Source organism: Sorex araneus, chromosome 1 (genome assembly GCF_027595985.1).
Source record: "Sorex araneus isolate mSorAra2 chromosome 1, mSorAra2.pri, whole genome shotgun sequence".
NCBI classification, from domain to species: domain Eukaryota; kingdom Metazoa; phylum Chordata; class Mammalia; order Eulipotyphla; family Soricidae; genus Sorex; species Sorex araneus.
The window spans coordinates 338,739,590-338,758,672 of record NC_073302.1 but is presented as its reverse complement, the minus strand read 5'-3'; the positions used below and the strand labels follow the sequence as shown (position 1 = coordinate 338,758,672).

Here is a 19,083-nt window from a genome sequence, read left to right as displayed (position 1 = left end):
ATACTGGCCAGTCCTGTCGATACTTGGCCAGACCAGGATGACAGTGGAGATGAGATGGTCCAAAATGAAGGGCCTGCAGTGCTGGGGTCTCGGCTCAGTGGTGCTGTGGGTGGAAACCGGGCCAGGTGCAATTTCCTGCCTCCCTGTCCTGCGATTCATTCCTGCGTAGGAATAGGTAGACAGAGGCCCTGGGTCTCCTGACCCACCTGGCCTTCATCCTTCATCTGTTTCTGCCACCTGGTGGCACTGAAGTCACCCGTTTACCTCCTCATTCTCCCATGAGCTTTTTTCTTTTTTGCTTCTTGGGTCACACTCAGCAGTTCTCAGGGGTTACTCCTGCCTCTACGCTCAGGAATTACTCCTGGCTGTGCTTAGGGGACCGTATGGGATGCCGGAGATTGAACCTGGGTCGGTCACATGCAAGGCAAATGCCCTACCTCCTGTGCTATCACTCTGGCTTTTCTCCCATGAGCTCTTGAAGGTGCTTTTTGACACTTAGTGTTTAGCTATTGGCTCTGATGTTAGATCTAGCCCCAGATGAAGTCCCGCCCAAGGGTCCTGATTAATTACTAGTCAACTCTGGTGGGCTGTGGGACTTATAGGCAACATCAAGATTCCACTGAGGCGACTCACTGGCCGATTCCAAGCCACCAGTGTCACTGAATCCCTTCAAGCTGGGAAGAGCTGGACATTCAGCTGGTGCCAGCAGTAGATGCTTGAGTTTTCAGAGACAAACGGCCTTCGCAGGGGCATGTCCATCAGATGGGGCACCCCTGTCGCAGTGACGTGCCCGCTGAGATTGCCCCACACTGGACTGCCTCCCTCTCCTTGTCTTGCCATGAGCACAAAGGGGCGGAGCAAGCTGTTTCGAAGCTGTCCCTCCCCATGTGTAACAGGGGGCATGTAACAGACACCCCCGTCGCGCCAGATGTTGCTAAACCTCACTGGATGTTTTCTTTTTGGAATTTTCTAAAACCGAGTCTCGGTGGTGCCGAGCTTGGCCAGTGTCCTCGACACCGAGGGCTCTATCGTAGTGAGGTGTTAGTGCCACTCACGGAGCTGCACTGGGGCCCAGTCTGATTCTGGACTTGTCATAGTGACTCACTACTGAGTCACTGGTGAGACCAGATACATCTGCTATAATGCTAACCCTGACCCTAAGCTGTCAGCACCAGTTTATACCTGTAAGAAAGTCAGACTTGTGAGATTTCAAAGCCTAAAGACTGGGACATCAACTTCCGGTAGTGAGACTGTGGCCCACTGGCTCCCCTCAGTGGTGGCTGCTAGGCACAGCGACTTCACTGTCACTGATAGATGGTTTCCTCAGAGGCTCAATCTTACTTACCTGAGATCAATAAGTTACATTAGCAGTCTCGGGGGACTGATGATCCCCGCCCCCCGGGCAATTAGGAAAGGCAGTATCGATCACTGCTGTGGCGGGGACTAATCTTTTAACCCTTGGGCCATGAGGCAGATTCGGTGCCTTAACAACAGAAATGTCTTCATTAGATAAGCTGGATTCCTTTCCTCAGGAGACCTGTCTGGTCATCTAAGTGAAATGGCCATTTCATTTTCTCTCAGGTCAATTTCACTAGCTTTTATTTGACAGCCAGCTCTGTCTCCGGGGAACTTCGGGGGTGATTTGAGCCGTAACAGCAGAGATACGTGCTCGCATCCCAACAGCGACCTGTGGGAACCAGCACGTCCCCAGCCCTGATGGCCCCGTGCATGTCTCCACCTGTTCGAGAGACACTGCGTTCCAGGCAGTGCACCCGCAGGGAGGCTCGTCACTATTTCACAACAAAAGACACTGCTTGTAAGGTCTCAAAGCAAAGGTTTTAAGAGCTGAAATTCATTTCCTGGCTCTGTTCACCAAATGATGCCTTCGTTAAACATAAATACAAACTGTAATATGTTGACAGTTGCACATTTACATACACATGAAGGACAAGTGGGAATTTCACAATAACGGCCAACACCACAGCTGCTAAAAAATAACTCGCCTCGGCAGGAAATGTAAAGCAGCAACCCCATCCTCCGACAGAGACAAGCCATCTTGACCTTTCTTTTGCATTTGGCAGTGATCCGGCAAGAAAAAAAGTCTGTTTCATCACGGAAACTGAGTAGGCTGAACACAAACGAAGGTTCCGTGGGGCCAGGACAGGTGGCAGAGGAAGGAGATTTCCAAGCAGCCCCCAAACAAACATTCAGAGCACTTTCTCCCTAGCCCGAGGGACAGGGTGCAGCTTGAATCCGGAGACTCACGGCGCCAAAGATCCAGGGCAGTCCCAACCAATGCAGCCTGGTGAGCGCCGGGCGCATGGAGAACGATGCGGGGCAGAGAGCCGGCAGGTAAGCTGGGGAACACCAAGCCAGGGGCCTGGACCCAGTACTGACTCAGGGCAAGCTTTCCCTTCCAGAGCAGCACAGACAGATGCCCACCCCCCACAGACAGGCGGCCGCTCTCCGGCTCTGTTCTCCAGGCTCTCTAGTTTTGCTCACGCCTCGGCTATTCCGAGGGAGTCCCCTCAGTCCCCCTGGGCCCTGATCTGTGCTTGGAGGCTGCAGGCCGGCTTTGGACCCGGCCTGGAGCAAACTACAGAGCAGAGTGTGGCCCCTCAGACAGACACAGCCCGGGGTCCCCGAGCCTCCCTCCTTTTAATGGACACGCTCTCCTTTTGTCACACAGCCCATATAAAAATGAAGCAGCAGCAATTTTTATTGAGGGACCTAAACTGAAAATAGGTTTAGAACATAATTTAAAAAAATAAAACAGCAAAAGTAGCAAAAAATATATGACCTTTTTAAAAACATTTTCCTTTTTTTTTCTTTTTTCTTTGTTTTTTAATACATAGCAACTGATGCCTCCCAGCCACCAGGAGCATCTTTACCCAGTGGGTAAATTTCTGGTAACGACCCTTTTAGAAAGACATGTAAATATATACTCAGATTTATACACTTTGTGTTTTCTTCATAGCTATATACAGAGCCCCCAGTCCGGGCTGGGCCCCGGGGCCACCAGGCTACTCCCGCCCTTTGCCTCCCTACCCGCTGCCCCCTGGCATTTGGTCAGCAAAGCAAATTAGTATCAGAGTGAATAAGCCCGTGGCACCGTTAGTCTGGGCAGAGGTCGCCTCCCTGGCCCACTGCTGAGACCAGGCGGGGCTCCCGACTGGGCAGGCCAGGGAGCGGAGCTGGGGCGTCTTGGTCCAACATCTGGCAGGGATTGAGGTGGCCGCCGGCCAGGGCCGGCCTCTGCGTCTCTCAGAGGAGAGGGGGCTGGGGGCGGGGAGGGGCGGGGGGGAAGGCGGCTGAGGGTCCGAGGGCAGGGCACGGCTCAGCGTCGTTTGAGTCCGCCGTTGGCAAGCTGGGCGGGGTGTCGGGGCAGGCAGGGCTCCTCGGGCAGCGGCTCGTGTGAAAAGACAGAGTCCTCCCCGGAGGAGCAGGTAGAGCTGCGGGTGTCGGGGAAGCTGGGCGAGTACTGGTCCAGGGGCACCGACAGGTCCAGGTACTCCTGTGGGCGGAGGCAGAGGGCAGTGCCGGGCCTGCCCTTCCCCAGGCTGGGCGAGTGGGGGCGGGCGCCTCACCTGGTTGGACGTCAAGGCCACGATGCGGTCCAGGTCCTCCACCAGCTGCTTGAAGGTGGGCCTCTGCGAGGGCACCGCGTGCCAGCAGTCGCGCATCATCATGTACCTGTGCGGGAGCAGCGAGGGCACTGCTTCACGCCAGCCCACCTCGACAAATCCTGAAGACCCCTGACCGGCCCCTGCCTCCTGGGGGGCTCAGGGGCACACTCGGGGCCCAGGACGGAGCAGGATGGGCTGAAGGCAAGTGCCCGGATCCCTGGACTCGGCCCTGTTCTTATACTACTGAGGCAATGCTGGTCCCCAGCCCGGCCGCTCCAGTCAGCTGTCCAGGCCTCGGGGCTTGCTTCTGCTTCATGGGCCTCCCGCCCTTCTGCCCTCCCCCACGGCCTCACGCTTACAGCTCATTCGTGCAGTTACTGGGCTTGTCCATCCGATGACCCTCCTTCAGCAGCTTGAACAGCTCCTCCACGGGCACGCCAGGGTACGGAGAGCCGCCCAGAGTGAAGATCTCCCACAGGAGCACCCCGAACGACCACCTGTGGGCAGGGCAGTCAGGCCGAGGGCAAAGGCAGGGGAGGACCCGGCGGGCTTGAGACTTGGCCGGGCCAGCTGGTACACAGCAGGCCCCCTTCCCTCTCTGCTTACTATGGCTCCAGCCTGAAGCGTGGTTTCAGCCGACACCAGCTGACACGCCCGTCCATGGACCCAGGCTGACCATCACTGACCTGCAGTCCCTCCCGCTCCATGAGCCTGTCAGTCTCGATCCCACAACCCTTTGTCCTAACGGGGTGGTCTGCCCAAGCCACAGCGGCATGGACCCCCTCCCTGCCGCGCTCCTGCCGCACTCCTGGCACTCACACGTCGCTCTGGTGGGTGTAGATCCGGTCAAACAGGGCCTCAGGTGCCATCCACTTCACCGGCAGTCGGCCCTGCGAGGGGGTCAGAGAGAGGACTGAGGACCGGAACAGCAGCCCGGCTCGGCAGCACCCTGGGCTGGACCACGCGGCGACCTGGCCCACGGGATGGCACCAGCACTCACGTTGGTCGTCTTCTTGTAGTAGTCGATGTGATGGATGTCCCGAGCCAGCCCGAAGTCCGCGATTTTCATCACGTTGTCCTCTGTCACGAGGACATTCCTGGCGGCCAGGTCTCGGTGGATGCACTGTGGGCAGCGGGAGGAGAGGCCAGTGGGCAGGGCATGAGCAGCTGGGAAGCATGCCCCGTCATCAGCCGGGCTGCTGGCCCGCTCCGGCTCCAGAATGTTCCATGAGAGTGCCCGTCGCCCCCATTTCCTGCCCGGTCCCTCCAATGCCTCCAGGCTGGGCTGGAGCGACAGTGCAGCAGGAGGGTGCCTGCCTCCCAGGGGCCGAGCCTGGCCCGAACACTGGCACCACTATGGTTCCTGGAGCCCACCAGGAGTGACCCCTGAGGCAGAGCCAGGAGGAAGCCCTGAGCATAGCCGGTGGCTACCCTCCCCCCAAATACCTCCAGCTGCAGGCCCCAAGTCGCTCCCCCCACACCCAAAGGCCCAGCCTTTGTGCCAATGCCCATTTAATGCCCATTTAAGGGTATGCACCCCCCCCCGACCCTGAAGGTCCCCACCCGATGCATAGCCGCTAAGTCTTGCGGGACTCCGCACCCAGAACCACTCTGCAGCCCGGCCTGCACACTGCCCGCCCACGGCCAGACATGGGCTGTGAGGCACAGTGTGGCCTAAGGAGGGTGCTGCCCCCACCAGGGCCGCAGAGCGCCTCACCTTCTTGGAGGCCAGATACTCCATGCCCCGGGCCACCTGATAGGCACAGGACACCAGGTCCTTGGAGGACAGCTGCTCCTCGGGGTCGTGGCTGGGGTTGTAGCAATACTCGAGCCCTGGCGGCCGGCGCGCCTGCAGGTACTCCCGGAGGTTGCCCTTGGAGGCATATTCCACGATGACATACAAAGGGCCTGGGGCAGGGGTGAGGAGAGGCCAATGGGGGAGAAGGGTTAGCCCATGCTCCAAGGACCAGGTACTGCCCTCGGCCACCACCATGCCTTTAGACAGCCCGGGGTGGGCCCGTCCACCACCCAGAGAAAATCACGGCAGTAATTCTCCCCGGCACGGATGGGGAAGCACCCTCGTAAAGGTGACGGGAAGGGCCCTCCCGTGAAGTGTGAATATTCACGGTGCGTGAGACTCAGTGCCCCGCCAGGAAACAGCCCCACTCTCGTCACACTCTCAAGCCTGCCCCATGAACGCGCTGTGGCACCCACATGCTACCACTTCCCTCTCTGACATGTTGTTGTCTGCGGGGCCGGGAACCCCCTCCTCGCACTTACCATCCTGCGTGCAGGCCCCCAGCAGGTTGATGATGTTCTTGTGCTTCCCGATCATCTTCATCATCTCCATCTCCGAGATGAGGTCGGACAGGTCCTTCTCAGTGGCGTCCGCTTTGCACAGACCAGAGCATGCGTGGGAGTCAGCTCTTTGGAAGGGCGGTGTAGTGACCGCTGGGGGGGGAGGTGGGGGAGCAGCCTGTGCACTCCTCCCCCGCCGCATGGCTCGCATCCTCTCCACGCCTAAACATGTTTCTCTGTCCCCCTATAAGAGCCAGTGCTGCCCCCGCTAGCAAGAAATGGGGCTGTGGGAGGGAAGCTGAGGCGTGGGGACCAGAAACGCCCGCCCTCGAGGTAAACTGCCAGAAACATCACTTACATTTCAACATCTTCACAGCTACTTTGGTCACACGGTTGGGTTTGTCCTTGTCCAGCCCAATGGCCTCAGCCAACACCACCTGCCCGAAGCAGCCTTCTCCCAGGGGTTTGCCTAGGACCAGTCTTGGGGGAAACAAGTGGTGGGAGTTGGGCTGGCGCCGTGCGGCCCGAGCTTGCTCGCCCCCCTGCTCCACACTCCACCCACCGGGTGCACAAAGCGGGGCTGTTTCGACCTGCCCCGGCCGGCAGCCCCCGCGCATAGCCACGCGCCGGCTCCCACGCTGAGAAACGCCAGCACTGACCTATCTCGGGGCAGCTCCCAGCGAGGGTCCTCCGGAAGCTCATACTCGGAGACCCCAGCCAGCATGGGGGTCCCGCTGGAGGACAGCCTCGAGGGCCGGACCAGCAGGACCCCTGAGTTCATGGAGGCACTGGAGTCCGCGGACACCTAGAGGAGGAGTGGGGTCACCCTTCGAGCGGGGGCGGCGGGGGCCGGCCTCCGAGCCCGAGGCTGCTGTGTGGCGTCCTTGAGATTCTTCTCGATGTCAGCGGCAGGAGACCGCCAGGGCTGAGCCAGACTGCGATTGACCAAGCTCGTGCTCTCCTGAGCCCTGAGCCACTCACCTTGGACAGACGGACACGTGCGCCACAGAACAGCGCCTCCTTCAGGCCTCTGTGAAGACCGCCTCAGGCCACAGGGCCCTGGGCCCCCTAAGCCCTCTCTAGGATGCTCCTCTGATTCTTTACAATAGAAACGACTCTTGCCCCAGTCTGTGAAGCCCTTGGGCCCCTACGCACTCCCTGGGGCCGGCACGGCTCTGCGGGGGCCCTCCCGTCCCTGGTTCTGGTGTAAGTGGGAGAGGAAAGGAACAGGGCAAGCAGCATCAAGGCCCCGCCCAGGTCCCTGCAGCGCTGCACCTCACAGCCCTGGGCAGCCGCACACGCACCCAGCAGGAGCCAGGAGTGCTAGGAACCCGAGGGTTGAGGGTCGGGACCTGAGCTTACACCACACCCGCAGGGCAGTGGCGGGGCGGAGCCTGTGGCCTGGAGAGGGAGGGCGGGGAGGGAAGGCGTGCAAACCCCCCATCTACTTTCTGTTACCTGTCTGCGCAGGGGGATGCTCTTGGCCAGCTTGTGCACGGCCATCTGGCTGTGGAAGTCGCTCTTCTTCGTGCCGCTCTTCATCTTGTAGATGACGGCGGAGCCTGCCATGCAGGAAATGAGGAAGGCCCCCGTGCAGTAGATGATGATCTCCAGGTAGAAAGGCGAGGCCATCACCGCTGGTCTGTCGTCCAGGGCTGAGTCGGCGTGAACAGAATGTTAGAGGGCTCAGGGGCCCCGTCCACCAGGCCGGCCCTACGGGGCACTTCCCTGGGGCACCAGAGCCAAGCTGGGTCCTCCTTAGAGGGGGTCCCGGCACGAGAGGCTGCACCTGCGCCTCCGGAGGTGCTTGGAGGGGCTGCTGCTGTGCGGGAGAGACGGGACAGTCCAGCCGTCCCCTCTCTGGACAGCCCTGCCTGCAGGGCCCCCGCTGTGCGCCCGCCGACATGCCCCAGCTTCGGTTCTCACAGGAAGGCCCGCAGGGTTCTGTGGCACCTGGAGGCCTGAGTGAGGGCAGGGAGGGAGTGGCCGGCCTGTGTCCCTCATACGGGGCCCGACACGCGGGCAGAACCGACTGGACATGCCCCCGGAACACGAAGCTGTGTGCTCCCTTCCCGAGCACCCGTGGGAACAGCCCCCACCTCACCCTCTGGCAAGGGACCTCCCCGGAAAGGCCGGGCCCAGACAGAACTCCCTGGGATGGAGAGGGCGGAGCGACAAGGAGCAGGGCTTCTGTTTCCCCATCCCCGGTGACGACGAGCACGCACGGACAGACAGCGACAGGGACAGATACAGGACGCTTCCCGGCCCCCAGCGAGGGGCCCCAGCCCGGGGGCAGGCGGGCAGGAGAGCAGAGAGGGCAGGGCCAGCAGCCCCAGAGCAGCACCCACACCAGCCCGCCACCTGCAGGCTCCTTCCTCCGCGGGCATGACTGGTGGCACCCCATCCCGGGGGGCCCTGCGGTCACTCCGTCTTACTTAAAAGATGCTCCAGTCACTTGTCTGGGCGGAATCTCCCCAGCTAGAGGGGGAAGGGGCGGCCTGGCTCCCGGCAAGGCCATTTAGGCTTGCATTTGGCTAGAGGCGGGAGGCGCGCCCTGCCCTGGACTCTGGGGGCAGCCTGGCCGGGGGAGAACCCGGCTTATCGGGCAGGTGGGGGCCGCCAGGCCCACGGGCGGAAGGAGCCTGTCCTGAAGGAGCCGAGCGGCAGGTTAAAACCAGACCCCGGCATGCATCGCACGGGCCAAGGGGAGAGCCAGCCGTGTGGGCCACCTCCTGGCTGCGGGTCGCCCCCCGGCCTTCGATGCATGCTCCCCCCGTGCCCGTGCGTGGGCAGGACGAGAGGAGAAGTACAGTGTATACCTTCCAGAACGGTCAGCCATGCAGAGTGATGGGACAGTCCGATAGAGTTACCCGCCAAGCACGTATACTCCCCCGCGTCCTCAAAGGAGACATTCCTTAAGTGAAGCACCTCCATCTCCTTGTCGGTGGTATTAACTCCGGCAGTCTAGAAAGAGACAACGGAAGCCGATGGACCGGCGCGGGGCGGGGGATGCCTCGGGACGCGGAGAGAGAAAGGGAGCGAGCGAGGAGCCGGGGTCGGAAACCAGAGGAAGAAACGCTCCCCGAGGCTCCGGGCCACAACGGACACACAGACACCACCAGGCAGCAAGCCCTGTTAGAGGAAGAGAGTGAGGCCCCAGGGCCCCGCCTGAGCCGTTACGACCCTTCACCACACGCCGGTAGCCCCGGGCCCAACAAGCATGCGGGCGCGACAGCATGGAGAAATGGGGCCCGGCAGGAGGGCGCTGCTTGGTTGCAGGCGAAGAAGGGGAGCGGGCACGGGGGGCTCGGTCCCCCACACATGCCGGGGCACACAGAGGCACGGGCAGACACCCACGGTCCCGAACCAAAGCAGCTGCCCGGGCCGGGCATTTTTCCATGGCTCTGGACACTAGGAACACAGCAGATCCACAGGGAGAGTCCGGCGCCGGCTCCCCGCCTGCCCAGCCGCTCGGGAGGGGCCTCCGTCAGAACCCCCAGCACAGGGCCCGTCCGTCTCCCCGTTACCTGCGGCCACAGGTCTGGTGACAGTGAGCCACGCAGACTGGTGAGCTTCACCAATGTAATTGGAAACCTTACACACATACTCCCCGCTCTGGGCCTCTGTCACATTGAGCAGGGTCAGCACCTCCGCATCCGAGCTATTAATCCCCGAATGCTGGAACAGACCAACGACACGCCAGTCAGTCGGGCGGGACCCAGACGGCTGTACCTCGCGCCCGTGGACCTTAGGGCCCGAGACGGGCGCGGGGCGAGACTCTCGGGGTCCCCCTTTGAGCACGACAAAACGAGTCGGACTTGAGCCATCCGACACGGGCGACATGAGACAGGCGGCAGCTTTCAGGGACAGGATGTGGCCGTGGCCATGGCCCCCGTCCAGCGGTGCCGCCCCCAGCACCTCAGCCTCGGAAGGGAGAGGGACGGGCAGTAAATCTCGGGGGCAGTCGCGCCAGGATGCGCCCTAATGCTGGGACCAGGAGGTAAACTACTTTCCCAGCTTCTGTGACTTCCTGCCGCAAGGTCCACGGGCGAGCTGGGCAATTACCTTCCCTGGATTAATGGCGCATTCAGGGACAACCACAGTCTGGGGGTGAGAGGAAAGAGGAAGAGAATGCCATTACTCCTGACACCGCTTAGAATTTATCGGTGGCATTTGCTTTTCCACCTCCGCTGACACTCTCTGCCCTTCTCATCCGTCCCACCTGCCATAGAGACTCAGGAAACAGGGCAGAGAACGGCGAATACTTGCTGGAAAGGCTCGGGTCCCGGGAGATGGAAAGGCAGGGGCTGCAAATGCCTTGAGTAGTGGCCCCCAGGCCCCACCAAATTCATCCCAAATGGTTTAGAAACCGACACTGTCCATGCCACCGTGGCCCCTGCCCGCCTCTCAGCCCCTTGCGCCAGTCACTAGCCGTGGGGAACTGGCTGAGTTCCTGGTGGACAGGAAAGCATCGAGCATGCGCTCCGTCCGGGACGGCGCCGGCCCACAGCACCCGGAGCCCTGCCCTTCCCCACACCCGGACCGCAGAGACCGCCTAGGATTACCTTCAGGATCTGAACATACGGCAGGTTGTCTGGGCCAATCTTACTCCCATTCACCTCGATGTGCTTCAGCCACTGGATGTGGGGCTGAGGGTCACTGTACACCTTACACATGAACTCAACGTTGCTGCCCAGGGCCACTGTCTTATTGGCAGGCAGGCCCGCCTGCAGGATGGGCCGGTGCGGAGACCGCTCTGTGGAGGCAGGGAGGAGAGAGGCTCAGCCAGCCCACGAGGCCTGTTGTGGTCGGGACACACCAGGCTCCTGTTCCCCACACGACAGACAAGTGCGCCCCCCAGTGGCAGGCAGGGCCTCTGCTGGGGTCGGGGCCTTCCAGCCTGGAGAAGAAGCTTCCCTGCAGAGATGCCCTGGGGGTCGGCAGGCTTTAGTGAGGAGCTGCTAACAGTCCCTAACCTCAGCACGGCCTGGGCTGCCCAACTGGAGACAGTCTCTGAGACACTCTGCAGGGCCAAGCGCCAACCCAGGAGCGCCAGGGGCCTCTTAGAAACGCCAAATCTTTAGAGACGCTTCTTGACTGTCTGGACCACACGTGTCCTCTCTGGATCACGGCCTCAGACCGAGAGAACGTCGGCTAGGGAACGCCTCGCTGGAGAGGAAGCCTCAGACCACTGAGGGGATGGGCTATGGTCTGGGCTACGGAGCAGCTGCTCCTCTGATCTGGGGTGCGGAGGGGGAGAATTTATGACTCCCTGCAATACTACATCGACGTCCAGGAAGGAGTGAGCACGCAAAGGAGGAGGATGAGGAAGGCCCTCGGAGGGCCTGGGCGCAGGCTCCCTCCCGGCCTCTCCGGTCTTACCCACGACATCGAGCTGGTAGGTGTGGTTGATGCTGCCGTATTCGTTCTCCACGATGCAGGTGTAGTTGCCCTTATCCGAGGGAACCACGGAATCCATGATGATGCTCCAGGTGGCGTATCGGACCTGAGGGGGACATGCCAACGGGGCCCTGCTGAGGGCCCGAGAACCGAGCGAGACCACTGGTGCTGTGCAGTCCTGACCCCCCAGCCGAGCATCGGGGGGACAGCCCAGAGGAGGCACTGAAGCATGTAAACAAGACGGCAGATCAGGGCGAGCTCCGCCGGCCGGTCCACAGCAGCCCGGGCCACTGTCACCCAGACACACGTGGGAACAGCACAGTCCAGCTCAGTCCCCACACCTGACGGCCCTCCCCGGGGCCCGGAGCAGCATACGGAGTAGGACACTTGCCGTCCTATTCTCTCTCTCTATATATATATATGTAGAGAGAGAGAGGTTCTTGCTTAGAGGTTAAGGGACACAGTAGACCACAAGAAGGTGATGCCTCCTCGGTACTTGTATTCCATTTCTTTTCTTTTCTTTTCTTTTTTTTTTTTTTTTGCTTGCTTTTTGGGTCATATCTAGCGATGCTCAGGGGTTATTCCTGGCTTTTCACTCAGTAATCACTCCTGGCGATGTTCAGGGGACCATATAGGATGCTGGGAATCGAACCCGGTCAGCAGTGTGCAAGGCAAATGCCCTACCCACTGTGCTATCACTCTGGCCCCGTAATCCATTTTTATTTTTATTTTTTGCTTTTTGGGTCACACCTGGTGATGCACAGGGGTTACTCCTGGCTCCGCACTCAGGAATTACCGCTGGCCGTGCTCAGGGGACCATATGGGATGCTGGGATTTGAACCCGGGTCGGCCGCGTGCAAGGCAAACGCCCTACCTGCTATGCTATCGCTCCAGCCCCCGTAATCCATTTTTAATGGTTCAAATTTTTAAAATTAGAATCTGCTTTTCTCCGAGACACCCGCTGAAGAGGATAGGCTGTCTCTGGGCAGACACTCTACGGGCTGGGGTCACCGTGGGCTGAGGGAGATAGTGCCCCTGCATGGCCAAGCCCCCACCCTCTCTCCATTGGCGGGCTTGGTCTCCCAGGATGCACCACTTCTACCATCTGCTAGATCGATCTGCTGCTCATAGCATACAGTATTTGGTGTCAGCATTGAAAAGCTTTCCCTATTTTTTCTCATCTCCTCTGCTCCTGTTTCACAAAATGGATGAGAAAAGATGGTCTGTGAGATCGAAGAAAAATGAAATTTATAAGTGATCAGATTTTAAAGAACAGGTCATAAGATGGTCTTCCTAGAAATGAAAATTGGTAATGAACAACTTATATATGAGACAGAAGTTGCTAAGAATAATGAGAACTTTTCATCTATCTACTTTATTGAGAAAGATATAACGAGTCTGTCATTTTCACTTTCTGCTATGGGAAGGTAAATAAATTATATTTTTCTGAGAAAGCAATTGTTACAATAAAAAAAAAAATCACACCGCAACTCATTATCCCTATTATCCTCCATTAGAGCAAATTGCTACCATAGATTTTTATATTCTCTCACTGTAGTTTGAACTCTGTACTGCCTGGTAAGCTTTCTGAAAGACATGTTAAAAATTGTCCATGAGAGTGAATCTCATGGAGAATGAATCTATTCCTGGACACCACCAATATACCAATATACCACATTTGATGGGGTTTAAAGTAGAAGGCAACCAATCTTAGAGGGAAATATATGTACATATTTTTTTCTTTTTGGGTCACAACTGGAGATTCCTAGGGGTTACTCCTGGCTTTTGCACTCAAGAATTACCATTGGTGGTGCTCAGGGGACCATACGGGATGCTGAGAATAGAACCTGGGTCGGCCACGCGCAAGGCAAATGCCCTACCCGCTGTGCTATCGCTCCAGCCCCAGAGGGAAATATATTTTTATAGATAAATATATTTAAGCACACAAGGCTCAGTCTTTAACAACATGTTACTAATCTCTAATAGAAGGGCTTAATGGCTTCTGGGTGTAATATAACAATGTTCACACACTTTCCTCTAAGAAACCTTTCACGGATCATTTTTAGAGGAGTATTCATAACAAGCAATACAAAATAAATTATTTTGGTTCTGCTTGGGAGGTTCTGTTTGGGGCTCGGGATGGAAATATGGTGGTGGGAAGGTGTAATGGTGGTGGGATTGGTGTTCGAATATGAAATGTAATATTGTACTTTATTAAAAAAACAAAACAAGGGGCTGGAGCAATAGCACAGCAGGTAGGGCGTTTGCCTTGCACGCGGCCGACCCGGGTTCAATTCCCAGCATCCCATATGGTCCCCTGAGCACCACCAGGAGAAATTCCTGAGTGCAGAGCCAGGAGTAACCCCTGTGCATCGCCAGGTGTGACCCAAAAGGAAAAAAAAAATAAAAAATAAAAAAACAAAACAAAACAAAAAACCTACCAAAAGAAAATGTCCATGGAGGCAACCCAGGTGTTGGACCAAGCTTGGGGCTAGGTCCCCGGCTCTGGTAATTATACTCTGGGACAGGAAGGCACGTGGGGGGCTGGGGGGCGGGTGCCACGCAGATAAATGCGTGGAAGGTATTTCTCTTTATTTGTCGGCCTTCAGGGAGCCACGTGGCTTCCCATTTGGCTCCCGGGAGACAAAGGGCAGGGCACCGCAGCCACAGCAGCCACGGACTGAGTGATAGTGGAAGCCTGTACCCAAACAGAGGAAATCATGCCCATGGCATTGCTTAGAAGGGCAGACACAGAACTATGGGTCAAGTAGTAGTCGTGGGAAAAAAGAGACAAGTAAATAAAAAGGAAGGTGCTCCCAGCACTGCTATTAGGGAAATTTCTCTATCAGAAAAGCCTCATCACCCAAGTGTGGTCAGTCTTTAAGATGTGCTTGTGTGGTAATAGCACAGTGGGGAGGGCATTGGCCTTGCATGCAGCTGACCCGGATTCGATTCCCAGCATCCCATATGGTCCCCCAAGCACCAATAGGACTAATTCCTGAGTGCAGAGCCAGGAGTAACCCCTGTGCATCGCCGAACCCAAAAAGCAAAACAAAACAAAACAAAACAAAACAAAACAACAAGATGTGCTTATGTGTGATTCCAGGGATACGCTTGACGCCCACCCCTGAATTCCTGAGCTCCCTGAGGAGCTCAAGAAATAACTGGGATCTACACCTCTTGGTCTGTTCATGGACTCTTCACTGTAGCCAGTCCTCCAAGGAGCTGTGCTTTCACTCTTGGTGCCTTGCCAGAGCTACTAGATGACTTACTGGCCTGTAGGAAGCAACATCTATGAGACGGGCACACTCTGGTACATATTTCAAGACGCACTGCCAGGTCAGCTTGCTACACACTCCCACTGACACAGGGTGTTGTCTTTGTGGAACCAGAAATGAAGAAACCAACTTCCCATGGTGACTACGAATTGATTAACTCTTCAGAACTTTCAGAACTTTGGGTACTCCCAATAATGAAGTTTGTCCAAAGGTGGAATCTTTCCAGGGCTGTTAGAACATATCTCCAAAGTAGAACTCAGGAAACAAGTATCCCATGTGAAAAACTTGGATGAAAACGGCCCAGATCCTCTCTCAGAAACATTAGCTTAACCCAGCCAATTCTAGCAAAATGGCAGGGAATCATCCATATTTTAACGATTTGGATGATCAGATTAAGAAGATGCATCTCTCTGACAAAGAGTTTCCACATGTTGTCAAGATTAGACATTTTTACTGTTAACTATTTTTGTACTGTGTATTTTTTTTTAAAGTTAAGTTGTACTTCACCTTCTAAGTTCAAGTATACAATTTAGACATATAAACGTTCGTTTATCTGAGTTTAAATGCAACAAATTTGGGGTTGGAGCAGTAGCACAGTGGGTTGTGATTTACTTTGCAGGCAGCGCCCCCATGTTTCTTCCCTGAGCCCTGCCAGGAGTGACTACTGATGAGCACAGAGCCAGGAGTAAGCCTTGAGCACTGCCAGGTGTGACCCAAAAAACAAAACAAAAGTTTAAAAGAAAATAAACACCATAATTTTGAATATGAATTTAGAACTCATTGCAAAAACTCTGTTACTAGAAAAAAACCAATAGATCTTTAAAAAAACTTATGGAATGAAGGTGAATAAATAAAACTAACTACTAGGAAAACAAGTAGTTGAGTAACATGTCTCAAAGGCTTAAAGATGCTTCAGGCCACAGAAAGGTCAGTGGCCTGAGCACATATTCTGCATGTCAGAGGCTCTGAGTTTGATCCCTGACACTGCATGATTTACCTAAGCATCCAGGTGCAACTCCTGAGCACTGTGGGATGTGGCCCCCAAATAAAACAAAAGAAAAATGTTTATTTTCAATCAAGCAACTTTCCTTCTTGCATCAGTCCTAAAGAAGAACATTTTGAAATGCCAACTAAGATATGCCCCATAACATTATTAATACTGAAAATGAGAAAGAGAAACCAATAAACAGCTCCCCCACCCATAAGCCTTAGAAAATAACTAATACTGTCACTGTCATCCAGTTGCTCATCGATTTGTTCGAGTGGGCACCAGTAATGTCTCTCATTGTGAGACTTATTGTTACTGTTTTTGGCATATTGAACACGCCACGGTTGCTTGCCAGGCTCTGCCATGCGGGTGCAATATTCTTGGTAGCTTGCCAGGCTCTCCAAGAGGGGCGGAGGAATCGAACCCGGGTCGGCCGCATGAAAGGCGATCGCCCTACTGCTGTGCTATCACACAGAATAGCTAATTAAAGCTACGGTCCTCTTGGATGGTGGAATATCACACAGCCATGAAAAATTCAAACAAGGCAAAAGACTCGTGTTATAATGTTAACAAATGGCAAGTAAATTTTTTTTTTTTTTTGCTTTTGGGGTCACACATGGCTCTGCCTGTGTGATCACTCCTGGCGGTGCTCAGGGGACTATATGGGATGCTGGGAATTGAACCTGGGTTGGCCGCATACAAGGCAAACGCCCTACCCGCTGTGCTATCGCTCCAGCACCAAGAAAAAATTTTATATCAAAAGTATATATACAGGGGCTGGAGTGATAGAACAGCGGGTAGGGCGTTTGCCTTGCACGCGGCCGACCCGGGTTTGATTCCCAGCATCCCATATGGTCCCCTGAGCACGACCAGGGGTAATTCCTGAGTGCAGAGCCAGGAGTGACCCCTGAGCATCACTGGGTGTGACCCAAAAAGCAAAAAAAAAAAAAAAAAAAAAAAAAAAAAAAAAAAAAAAGTATATATACATTAAAAAAAAATTAACACCTTATCTGTACTTCTTAGACTGGTGATTTTTAAAAACTTTGCTCCTTTAATGATCAGTAGGCATAACATTAGACAGTGAGAGGCCTAGGATTCCCAGTTCTCTCTCTTGTTCTTCTGAGTCTGCTTTCACAGACACGCCTACCTTGTAGCCGCCAATCCGGTGGTCGGGCTTGAATTCTTTGCCATTCTTCAGCCAGCGCAGAGTGGGGTTGGGAGTCCCATTGGACGGGCATTTGAACTTCACGGTCTTGGCAGCTGGCACTGCGTGCAGCTTCTTCTCCATCTTTTCTGGGGACGTCCAGTATGGAGCCACGGCTGCCCAGAGACAGGCCGGGGGGCTGGTCAGGCTGAGGTGGACGCCCTCCCCGCCCACCCCCAACCACTGGACCACCCCGCCCCACTCACACCCCACACCCAGGCCCCGGGGGCAGGAAGACAGAAACTGTGTCTCACGCATACGGTTTGGTTTGGTGTTATCTGTCTCTTTCTCCTCGGAAGAGGAGTCATCATCGTCATCGTCGTCCTCGGAGGAGGGGAGGGCATCTAGGGGAAGGAGTGGGGCACTGAGGTCCCGTCCAGGGGACAAGACTCTCGTGACTTCTGGCCACATCATGAGCCCCCGCACTCCCCTCCCCACAGCCTCCCCAGAGCAGAGAAACACTCTCAGGGCGCCGAACTGCCTCCACCCTCTGCCCGGCAAGCCCATGGGGCGGGTCCTGCACAGACCCTGGGCCGGCCCTGCCTCATTCTGCTCTGCATCTGTGCCTTCTATCACCTCCTGGGCGTCGGAGGGACCCACACAGACCCAGGCACACTGAGGTCGGGGCCATTACCAAAGCTTTCCTGAAACCCCGCTGTGCAGCTGCTGAGGCCGGAGAGGGGCACTGGTCCAAGGGGACGGGTGGCCCACCGCACGCCCTGCAGCTGCCGCCATTCCCCAACAAGGTCCGGCCCTGGAGCAGGCAGCCACCGGTCAGGGTTCAGGCCAAATCTTTTTCTGGCCATTCCCAGAGGTTTGGAAGCAGTGGGCAGGGCAGGCCCCTGTGCAGGGGCTAACTGCTGTCCACGGGGGTGGCTCAAGGGGGTGGCCCGCGGGTTGCCCAGCTCCACCAGCTCCGCCCAACGGTGTGGGACTTGCATTCTGAAAGTGGTTGATGTCCAAAGTCCCAGAGCCCTAGAATCCAGCTGAGGCTGGAGAACGACCCTGCAGGGATGAGGTGCGACTGGGTCTGTCCCCGGCATGGCAGGGACCTCACTGGCCATCTGGGGCCAAGCACTTAGTCAAGCACCCAGTACTTAGCCAAGGACCAAGTTCAAATGGTGAGGACAGTACCAGGGAGACTGTCTGGGGGGTGGCAGGACGGGGGTGAGGGTCACACTGGCGTTCCCCTAGCCCGGGTTGACGCCAGCACTGCAGGCCGAGGGGCACGGCACTCTTGGCCCTCAACCGGAAATACCAGTCTCAGGCCCTCTGAGCACTGCTCGGAGCCTCCAGACCGTGATCTCGGCGGACGGTGAGGGGGTGACTACTGACCGTCCTGCTAGAGGCGCAGCCGCGAGGTGGGTCCGGGAAGGCCCAGTTGCCCACCTGGTCACCCTCCTTGGAGAGCTAAGCCGCGCGGCGGGCGGGTGCGAGGTTAGTGGGCAGCCGTTTCTGAAGCAGAGTGGGGGCAGCCGCCGGGAGGGGGGCGGGCAGGCGGGCGGGGCTACCAACCTGAGACATTGACGGAGAAGTAGGTGGTGTCGCTGCCCGAGGGGCTGCTGGTCACGCACGCGTAGAGGCCCGAGTCGGCGGGCACGGAGTCCCGCACCTCCACCTCCTCCCCCGTGATGTGGGTGCGGTTGCTCTCGGCCAGCTGCACCCCGTCCCGCAGCCAGTTGATGCTCTGGACATCGTCCCGCAGCCGGCAGCGCAGCTGCAGCAGGTCGCCGGGGTGGACCAGGAGGGACTCCACTTCCACGGGGGCGCCCCAGGGCTGGGCTATGGCCCCCCAGGCAACGGGAGGAAGCGAGGGGAGGACGGAGAGAGGGAAGGAGAGAGAGAGAGGGCATTACGCTGAGCTGCACTGCCGCTGCCGCAGGGACCAGGGCTCGTGGGCAAGGCCAGCCTCTGGGACCCCCGGTCAGCTCCTTGCCCACCCCCCAAGGCCAAAGGAAGCAAGAGGCAAAGTTAGGCAGCAGCGGCGGCAGCGTTAGACGGCTCCTGTAGGGTCCTCGCCCCCTCCTGCAGTCTGGTGCCCAGCACGTCACCCCATTTCATTTAGGCCGGCTCGGCCTGGGCCCGGCTGCACACACCCCTGCCACCGAGATCTGCAGCCCCCGGGGAGGCGGGCAGGAGAGGTCAGCTCAGGGGAACGTCAGCGAACAGCTGTGGGCTGCGGCTCGGGGGCTTCTCTGCTCGGGACGGAGGCCGCAGCTGCCACGGAGCCACACTTGCTCTGGCAGCGGTCGCCGGGGTCGGACACAAAGCTCCTTTCTTCTCAGCCCC

At 57.2% G+C, this 19,083-nt stretch overlaps 1 protein-coding gene across 6 annotated transcripts in view; it reads right to left on the bottom strand.

The window, feature by feature from the left end:
• Positions 1–2,695: 2,695 nt before the first annotated feature.
• FGFR1 (fibroblast growth factor receptor 1) overlaps positions 2,696–19,083 on the bottom strand; it is a 46,151-nt gene continuing 29,763 nt past the window's right edge. For 2 of the 6 annotated variants that reach the window (XM_055124578.1, XM_055124589.1), the window contains exons 3-18: positions 18,310–18,576; positions 17,049–17,138; positions 16,738–16,910; positions 11,307–11,430; positions 10,490–10,680; positions 8,744–8,888; positions 7,377–7,579; positions 6,584–6,729; positions 6,283–6,404; positions 5,907–6,017; positions 5,344–5,534; positions 4,627–4,749; positions 4,446–4,516; positions 3,986–4,123; positions 3,588–3,693; positions 2,696–3,514 (exon numbers count right to left, since the gene is read on the bottom strand). In XM_055124578.1, the coding sequence (XP_054980553.1) occupies positions 3,338–3,514; positions 3,588–3,693; positions 3,986–4,123; positions 4,446–4,516; positions 4,627–4,749; positions 5,344–5,534; positions 5,907–6,017; positions 6,283–6,404; positions 6,584–6,729; positions 7,377–7,579; positions 8,744–8,888; positions 10,490–10,680; positions 11,307–11,430; positions 16,738–16,910; positions 17,049–17,138; positions 18,310–18,576 (2,378 nt within the window). In that variant the 3' untranslated portion in view covers positions 2,696–3,337. The remainder of the gene's footprint in view (positions 3,515–3,587; positions 3,694–3,985; positions 4,124–4,445; positions 4,517–4,626; positions 4,750–5,343; positions 5,535–5,906; positions 6,018–6,282; positions 6,405–6,583; positions 6,730–7,376; positions 7,580–8,743; positions 8,889–10,489; positions 10,681–11,306; positions 11,431–16,737; positions 16,911–17,048; positions 17,139–18,309; positions 18,577–19,083) is intronic. The other 4 variants (XM_055124584.1, XM_055124592.1, XM_055124580.1 and 1 more) reach the window with 3 other exon arrangements.